General features: G+C 37.6%; 1 protein-coding gene across 2 annotated transcripts; it reads right to left on the reverse strand.

The window, feature by feature from the left end:
- Positions 1-1,078: 1,078 nt before the first annotated feature.
- LOC104605380 (protein CDI-like) lies at positions 1,079-2,817 on the reverse strand. 2 transcript variants are annotated; one of them, XM_088893708.1, is made up of 2 exons: positions 2,569-2,817; positions 1,079-2,163 (listed from the first exon to the last, which is right to left on the reverse strand). In XM_088893708.1, the coding sequence occupies exon 2, from the start codon at positions 2,133-2,135 to the stop codon at positions 1,377-1,379; it is 759 nt and encodes a 252-aa protein (XP_088749834.1). In that variant the 5' UTR covers positions 2,136-2,163; positions 2,569-2,817; the 3' UTR covers positions 1,079-1,376. The 2 variants fall into 2 exon arrangements, with proteins under 2 accessions (XP_088749834.1, XP_010268429.1); XM_010270127.3 differs by having other exon boundaries at positions 2,451-2,781.
- Positions 2,818-9,983: the final 7,166 nt, after the last annotated feature.

A 9,983-nucleotide genomic window follows, 5' to 3' on the forward strand; every position in this document is an offset into this window, starting at 1 on the left:
AAGAACCACTACATGTTAATCACACACCAAATCTATCAATAACCTCATCTTCCCTTAAATTAAAACCATCCTCACCAGAACTTCGATTTTTATTTTCCTTTTCCTTTTCCTCCAATTCTTTAAACACCTTCCTAGCAAACTCCCCCCCCCCCTTAAGAAAGAACAAACCCAATGTTTTACTCGCCTTCACCTCTCTATTCACCACCACTTCAATTTCAATCTTACTCTCTATTATTCGAGACATCTTTAATCATTGTACTCAAAAGATTTACTCAATCCAGTCATGCAAAGAAAAAGGGCGTGCAGACCCTATCATTTGAGTATTTCCGTTTGAATGTCCTATGACCATGACAATGAAAATAGTGCAATTGCCAAAAGATTTGACATTTTACTCAAAAGATTTACCAAATCCACTTATGAAGAGAAAAAAGGTTGAGCAGACGCTGCAGACCTACCATTCAATAGTGGAACAACCCTTTCAAAAGGTGTAATCAATCTAGTCATTGAAATAATGAAAATAGTGCAATTTCCCAAAAAAAAATGAAATTCTAAAGAACAAGGTAACAACATGGTTTTTCAATTGGAATCATTGGGTATCAGTCTATACACAAGACCAAACTTCCTTCTTATTTTTTATTTTTTTTTTGTTGAGGTATATGGGTAGAATCTCTCTTCAATGGATGTGATCCATGGTGGTGAAGTTAAATAAACAATTGGTTTGTTGGAGAACCATAAAGAATGATGTTATCTGCTATTTATGAGGAATAGGAACCATTTGATGACTGTTTGAACTTTCAAGTCAGGGTGTCCACCAAAAAAAATATGATTGACACAATTTCCAATAGGCTCTTTTTTTTGGGGGGGAGGAGGGTACTGTATGTACTTTCAGTTCTTGCTGTTCTCTCTGCCATCAAAGCAAAATGAAACTCCTGGTAGGCATTTATGCAACAAAATCACAATTCCATGAAATTCAAATTAATCAAATTGGAATTTCTTGATTCAACTCCAATTCAACAACAAAAACCATACGCACAGAAACCATCTGAAATGCAGCAGTGAGGCATAAAAACGGAAACAATTTTTACACTAATTAATATTCATTCATAATAAGCTTTCAATTACAATGATATTGAAGAAAAGGAAGTAATGAAACATTACATAGACCAGATACCTGCAATGCCTATGTCCTATGTGTTCACTGAGGAATAGTATACCTCTCCATCAAACATCAAATTTGGCAATAAAAGCATTAAAGAAATACAACAAAAGAATTAGGAAACACAGAAAAAAGAACCTTCGCCAGATACTGCTAAAGAAATCAATACATTTTATGTCACCTGCAACTATTTAATCTACCACATTTTCTTCTTCTTCATTCAAACCTGCTTCATTTCTTTCTTGTATGCTTCCAATTCATTCACCCACAGCTCTGCAAACTCACAATTCTTGTAGGACTCAAACCAAGGGCCACCAGAAGTATAATGTATGGCCTTAGGGAACGCTGCCGGGTCGTTCTCATCGACCTTATTATGACCCACTAGAAAATTCCATACAAAGGGGATCGACCCAATCTCATGATCCTCCAGCCACATGAACCTGTGAAGGTAAGCACCTGTCTGCGAATTCACCACGTCGGGCGTTAAGATCCGATTTTTGGGATGCCCACAGTTATAAAGCACCATGGACGACCAGTTTTTTCGTGGGTAAACAGTCTGCACAGCCCCATCCATCTTGGTGGTTTCTTTGGGCGCATAATCATGGTGAACACACATAATTGCATAATTATCATCGATCAGATCCGTCAATTCCTTTATATCTGCCGTGTAAAGAAAGTCACAGTCCACGAACATTGCCCAGCCATCGAAATCGGCAAGATGTGGAGTCAAGAACCGACTGAAAGAGAACTCTGTGCTCTCAGTCGGGCCACGCTCGCGCCAGTAAAGGCCCTTGCTCCTCAGATCCGGCTGCTTGATGGGTATGACCTCCACCGGAATCGAGGACCTCTTCAAGAGAGAATATCGGCAGACCTCGTAAGCAGCATCCTCTCGGGGATCATATCCTATGAAGACCTTGAAAGCCTTCTTTGCATCGCCATTGAAAACTGGGGCATCAACCTTTCCGTTACTCAAAGTCATCTCAGCAGGCAAAATTACTGTCTAATTCCTGCAAACAGAAACGCACAACGTGATTCTTTGATCCTTCAATTAAAAAGAAAAACCTTGATAGAGAAAAAGAAATGGGCAGAGATCAAAAACTTTAAAAACAAAACGGGGAAAAAACTCAAAATGTAAGAACAGAACAACCGAATGGAATCAGATCGAGCACATAACAATCTCAGGGCAAAAAATGCAGACACAAACAGTCAAAAAAAAATCGAAGAAATTCGTTGAAAAAACAAAGACCGAGAGATTTAAGGGTGGGGAGAAGAGAGAGAAAAGAGGGAAGAGTACCAAGAAAAAGGGGAGAGTGGGAGTGAGAAGAGAGGCGGTGGCTTTGATGGAAACGCGGGATTGAAAACGAATTGAAGGGACTTATATAACAACAGCAACCACGAGAAATCCTCCTTGCCTCTCTTAACGCACTCTGTTAGACTCGGAGATATTTTTACTTGGCCTCCGTGCTTCGCGCTTTCCCGCGCCCAAGGATTTCTTTTCGTTATGCGGTAAAAAATCGCCCACCGACACAAACCACTTAACGCGCTAAGCCGCTGAGGATGAAGGCTCAAGGCTGCACTACAAAGAGCGAAGGCCGGAGTCCATAGTTCACACAACACAATACAGTGACAGTGAGTCAGTGACTGAGATTTAAGTTTGGGTTATTCCTGTGGGTCTGCATGTGCATGTGAATGTTCATCAAAGCAAATGTATTGACAGCTCATTCATTTCAATGCTCACATGCTTTGCGATTTGCGAATAGGGTTGTAAATGGGTCGGATAATAATAAATCCGACTCCGATCCGATGGCAGAGTGAGTCTATATAAAATTAGCATATATTTATAGAATTAAATATGAAATTAAATAAATTTATGATGTTAAAGGGTCTCGAAGACTTAAATTTAATAATGGATACGTCACTATAGGCCATATAGTTGGAACAACACTACAAAAAAAAGGGCTAGCCTTGAATTATGTGATTTTTTTCTTAGGCTCAGTTTGGAAAAAAAAATAATACAGACAGTATAAATACTAAGGTTTTGCAATGGATATAAATTGTTTGCCCTCTTTCCATATTGATTATAATCCTGGATTTCTTTGTAATGTGAATTTCATTTCAATTATTATAAATGCTTGAGAGGTGAGTGCAAATACGCTAAGTACACATTTTTTACCATTGCTTCAGATTTGACTTTGCTTTTATCTATTTGTGAAAAAAAGTATAAAAATAAGAGGTTTAAAAATTACATCCCCACCTTATATGAAAGAGAATGAAGGCACTAGTAGGAGGGTTATTTGTTTGGGAGTGGGGTAAGAAGAAAGATTATGTGGCCCCGATTTTATATAAGAGGGAGGTAGTACAGATTTTGCATCAGTTTGTGAGATGCAAAATTTGCATTGCCAATGAATACAAATTAGACAATGTATAAATTTTGGATTAGGTAGGAATGCAAATCATAGTTAGAAATAAATAGATGCAAAATCAAACAGGGTACAAGGAGGAGAAAGAGGTGGAGAAAGGAAAATAAATGGATTAATTAAAGTAATGATGGATAGGATGCAAGGCAATTGCAACTATGAGCATTACATCTATATCTATCGGGCTCAACTATGATATGGAAAAGATATCATATCCAAAAAAACAACTGATCACTAATCTGGAATCATAAACATGATAGCAAATAAGGTGTTGTTTATCAAAATTCATGGGTGGGTTTTGATTGGTCAAAATTCTTTCCATACCATATCTTTCCCCTATCATAGATTTTCTGATACTACTATTAAATCAATGAGGTCTATATTTTGTACTATTTTTAACTAAATTACCCCTATTATTAAATTTGGTCCCCCTTTATTATGAGGGTAAAAAATGATTTGACCTATTAGTTTTATTAAATTAATTATATTCCTTCTCGTTAAGTATTAAATCTTACCCCCTCTCATTAAATCTTATAATTTACATTAAATAAAAGAGCTTTTGTGGATTTTTTGACTAAAATACCCCTACTTATGAATATGGTCCATCATTAACCATGTTGGCATAGAATTTAATTTAAGGGCAAATTTCTTAAACTACCCCTAAGGTTTAAAAAATTGACTAACTATACTCCTACTATTTCAGTATTGTCTTAAAGTACCCCTATTGTTTCTGACAATTATCACCATCATTAAATCCTAATGGAGAAAGCATGAAGTGAAATGGGGCCGACGCATGGTGTTGGAGGTGGAACATAGGCCTTTAGTGGGTCGGTCATGGCAAGAAAACATGAAGTGATCAATGGCAAGGCTTATATTCCAATAAGGGTATTTTGCAGCGATGATGTTGACATAATCAATGACTATGTGTTTTATGTCATGGGAGTTGTGCACATAGGGGAATTGAACCATCATTGTAACACTAAAGGGTAGGAAGAATACATGGGCTTCTTTAGGATCTTGAGTTCTTCAGCAAAGAACAAGTTCTCCGCTAGCAAGCTCTTGCGCTTGATGATGAATAGTGGCCAATGGAATAAAAGAAAAATAGGGAAGGAGAGAGAGAGAGAGAGAGAGAGAGAGAGGAGGAGGAGGAGGATGGAAGGTTAGCCACTGCCATTGGTTTGAATAGAAAAGATGGTGATCTTTGTTGGAAAGTACCTCGAAGATGGCCCTTGTTGACTACAATTGTAAGTAAGGTGGTAAGGCTGCATGGGAGTGGTCTCCTTAAAAGACAAATGGGAGTGATGAGATGGTCGAATAGAGTGGTTGGATGATCCAATGATTGAATGAATGAATCATTATGAAGAGGACCTTCATTTATAAGGAGGAATCCGAGGTCCTAAAAGGAAGGTGTTGAAAGAATTTGATTCCCATTAGGAAAGGTAATATTAGTTTCATTGTCGATCATTAAGGAGCATTGCTAGGGTTTTGCCATGTGTCTTATGAGATCTCTCAAAGACTGACTTTTCTTTTGTCCGAGAATTCTCATAATCCATATATGTTACTTTCTTTCGTGACCTACTTAACTGGTGTGGCATTAGTGACGTCATTATCTAGCAAGCGCATTTTAACAAAACCTACATGGCACCTTGTCACATGTGTAACTTAAAGTTGCACATGTAATCAATATTTAACTCCGATTCACTATGACCCGCGGTTCTGTAATGGTCTTGAATTCATCACAAAACTACACGTATATGAAGTTCATCACAAAAACCGTGTATATCCGAGATTTATTGCAGAATCACGCGCATTCTAAGTTTATCACGAAACAGCGTGCATCTAAACTTCATCGTAGGTTTACATTAGCTAAAGTTTATCTTAACTTGTGTTGGGTACAAGTTTATCGCGAATGTGCTATAAGTCATATGTTCATCGCAAACGTTTGATGAGTTATAAATTCATCGCAGGTAACCGATGAGTAATGAACTCATCACAAGCGTCCAAGTAGTATCAATTTGGTGTCTTCATACTTTGATGGTCCGAGCGATCAGTATATACCTACAACAACATCTAAAAATAATCTATCTAGTTCTAAGGCTTTGGACATGCAGTAATTGTCAGGGTATTTTGAGTATAATATAACATTAAATCAAACACATGAAGTCATGTGTAAATGGACTATGATGGAGACTTAACAGGAAGGGAGTTGTGTCATAATTGTCAAAAACAATAGAGGCACTTTAAGACAATACTGAAATAGTAGGGGTATAGTTAGTCAATTTCATAAACCTTGGGGGTAGTTTAAGAAATCTGCCCTTAATTTAAATTATTATTACTTTTTACTTCATTCAATTTTCTCTCATTAAGGTGTTAATTCCTATTCTCTCTCCTTATATACTTTATTTGAAGTATTTTTGTTTTTCGCCAATAAATTCTATTAATTAAATTTATCTAACATTTTTAATAATATAAAATTTGTGTTCAAAAACAACATGAAAAATAAACCACCCTTTCATCTAGTTAATGGGTAAGTAGTTCAACTATTTGCATCAAATGGGCCAACCAATAGTCTTATGATTAAACAATAAGGTAAATCTCTTAAACTATCCCTATTATTTAGTAAATGGACATGCAGTACCCTTACTATTTAGCTATTGACTTGTGGTCGTGATGTACATTTTTTTTCCAAAACCTCTCCCTTCTTCTTCACCATCCCTCTCCCTGACACGGCAGCTAAGTGAACCACTCTGCAACTATTCCACTCCCTGTTTCTCTACCGCCATCGCCACCACTGTCGTCGTCTGCATCCGACTATTTTTGCTGGTGACTTCTTGTTCAAATTTGCAAAATATAACAGAGAAAAGGGAAAGAGATGCTGGTTCATCAAAACCTTAACCTTTCAAACCCAAAAGCTCCACTCTGTGGTGAATCGAAAAGAAAATAAAGGATGGTGTGGAGCAGCAACCCATTGCAGAAGTTGTAGCGGGTGAAGGTGATTTTGGTATCATTGTCACAAGCGATGGCAGCCACGGCAACTAGTTTTCAATTCCGAATCCAGTACCGCGGTTTCCGATTTTGAATCCAGTAGAAAAGAACCTACAATTTCCGTCTCCAGCAGTTCAGTAGAACAGAACCGCAGACTATGGATCTGGCAGTCCCTCTCTCTCTCTCTCATTCTCATGTTCTTTTTCTTCCATTCTTCATTATCTGACACTCCTCTCATTTCTGCAATACCTATTGGACAGCCAAACCTGACGTCGTTGGAGCAAACATGGGCTTTGGCTAGCTGCCAGAGCCAGGAGGTGGTGGCATTCACAGGCGGAGCCCCTCTTTTTTGTGCAGGTTGTATATGAAGAAGAATGGAGCCCCGCCCCGCCCCTGATTTAACATAAAAATATAAAAGAGAAAGGGGCAGACCCCCTGTTTTACTGAGAAAAACCAAAAGAGCAAACATAGGCTTTGGATAGCTGCCAGAGCCAGGAGGTGGTGGCATTCACAGGCGGAGCCCCTGTTTTTGTGCAGGTTGTACATGAAGAAGAAGAAGAATGGAGCTTCGCCCTTGATTTAACATTAAAAACAAAAGAGAAAGGGGCGGAGCCCCTATTTTACTGAGAAAAACCGAAAGAGCAATGCTGAGCCGCCGGCGCCAGGTGAGCTTTGATCGCCCACTAGGATGAAGACCATGTAGATTTTCGTAAAGGGTCCGGTTGGGGATGTATTCATAGACCATGAGGGGTTGTTCTAGCTCAACACAGCATCCAAGCAGTCAAACGGGGCTATGATGGTTCACCTGACATAGGATTCTGACTGAGGACCTGATCTGTACCCTTGGTGTTCTGAGCTTGGCGCACTTGACGGCAATGATGGTGCCATCCTCGAGGATGCCCTTGTAGACCTCTTCGTAGCCACCGGCGCCAAGCAACCGGTCCTTAGAGACGTTATTAACTGCCTTCTTCATTTCTCTGTCAGGTGAAGCTCTTGGCAGATTTGCCACCACTTTTGGCATTTAGTATCTCCACTCGCTCCTTGGCCAAGTGTTCTTAGCCTATTTGATGTGCGGGCGGTGGCATCATCAATTTCGTCTTTGCCGAGCCTGAGCCCATGAGCAGCAGATGCGGTTTGGAGGGACAAACTTGACATTCTGTTTCCTTCCATTAGTGCTTAACGATAATGACAATAGCTAAATAGTAAGGGTATTGTAAATCGATTCGTTAAACGGTAGGAGTAGTTAAAGAGATTTACCCTAAACAATAAAAAGTTAAAAACAAATAAAAATATAAATACTATAGAAATTGTGAAAAATTTTAGGCACATCTCTAATAGTATTTATTTGTCATATTAAACAATAATAAGCATGAGTGCAAAATCAAACTATGTGCAAGAGGAAAGAAGATATAGTGGAGAAAGGAAAATGAGTAATTATGGCTAGGATGCAAGGTGAATGCAACCATCAGCATTATATCTACATCTATATCTATACTACTATTAAGGGTTTCAACAACGTCTACAATGTGGACATTTTATAACTAAAACACCCATATTTATGAATTTGGTCCTTATATTGTGTGGGCATAGAATGTAATTTAAAGTATTGTTGTTTTCCACTTCATTTAATTCCCTTTCATTAAGGTGCTAACTCTTAATCTTTCTAGGTACTTTATTTGAAGTATTTTGTTTGTGATCAATAAATTCTATTAATTAAATGATTAAATCTCTCCAACATTTTCAATAATGTAAAGCATATGTTCAAATTAAACCAATATGAAAAATAAACCACACTTTTGTCTAGGTGGTGGGTAAATAGTTCAACCATTCACATCAAATTGGTCAACCAATGGTCTCATAATTAAATAATAAAATGTTTTTAAAATAAAAATATTGCAAAAATTATGAACAATTTTAGGCACATCTCTGATATTGTATATTTATCATATTAAACAATAATAAGTATGATAGATTAAGAGGTATTTTCATTAAAGAAACATCTATGATGCTAGAAAGACATGATACATAAAGGCTTTGACCAATTAAACCCACATAAATTTTGATGAAAACCAACTTGATTGGTTACCACTTTTATGATGCTAATTGATTGGTTGCAAGTTTTTTCGGTATCATGTCTTTTCGGCATCATAGTTCAACCTTTTTATTAATGATGGAAATAAAATACAAGATTTAAAACTAACACATAAATAAAACCATTTTCCTATTCAAGTGATGTGGGTCAATAGTTCAACCTTTAAGGTCAAATGGGTCAATCCATAATTTTATAATTAAATAATAAAAATTTTGAAAAACATAAAGACACAAACATTTGGTGCATCTCTAATATTATGTATTCATCATATTTAACAAAATAATTGTCATTTTCATTAATGATACAAATAAAATAAAAAGTAAATTAATTTAAAAAGAATACTTATTTCTCTTCTAAATTCCAACACAACCCCTAAATATATTCCCAATCCTTTGATTCTTATTATTGTAATTTGTCCCTCCTGTCTTTATCTATTGCCTCATTAAAGGTTGACTATTTTTAAGGCCATGTGATGGATAGCCTTAGCAATGGACAAAGTGGACATCGATGCCAAGAATGAGACTCTCATGTTTGTCTCCAATGGGGTCGAACTATGGGTTAAGTTGTTCAGGTTGAGTATTTTGTGGCCAACATTGGAGGAGGTTTATTGGCAACAATCAAAACATGTGCTCATGCCCATGTTTATTGGCAGAGGAGAAACTTTTGGATCCTTTATAACCTAAAACGTGCAAGTCTCGAGCGTCGACCCATACTCACGGTTTAGAAAACCGGACCGGACTAGGTGATTGAAGCAATCAAATTGTGACTCAGACCCCTAATTGGTTCAGGTATACCCCCAAAACCGCTTCGTTAAAAAAACCATAAAAAACAACCTATCCGACTGGTTCAACCTAAGAACCAGTGAACTGGTCATAGTTTTGCATAACCGGCTAGTTTTATTTCACCCTACATTTTATCACAAAAAGACAAAAAATGCAAAAAATAAACCAAACAAAACCTAAGGTCTAAAACCAAAATCCCAAAACCCTCGTCTATTTGTCCCCCCTCTTTCTTGGTTTGAACTCTAGGCCTCCACCACCGAATGCCACCTCCAAGCTCCACCGCTCCAACAGTAGTTGCCGCCAACGCCACTAGCAGTAGCTGACAACACCAGCCAAATATGCTCTCTCTCTGTCGGTGGCCTGTTCACTGTGCGCAGTGGTTCCTCTCCTCCTCCTCTTCTGATGGTGGTCTATTCACTGCCACTTAGCATGGACAATTGGTTCCCCTCCTCTCCCTCCTCCCACCAGCTGTATCTGCAATATGCAATTTATTTTATTTTAAATTTTTAATATTTATTTTTTAACTACTGAATTTGAAATTGATTAAACAT

The sequence above is a fragment of the Nelumbo nucifera genome, chromosome 8 (assembly GCF_055504915.1).
Source record: "Nelumbo nucifera cultivar China Antique chromosome 8, China Antique-T2T, whole genome shotgun sequence".
Taxonomy (NCBI): domain Eukaryota; kingdom Viridiplantae; phylum Streptophyta; class Magnoliopsida; order Proteales; family Nelumbonaceae; genus Nelumbo; species Nelumbo nucifera.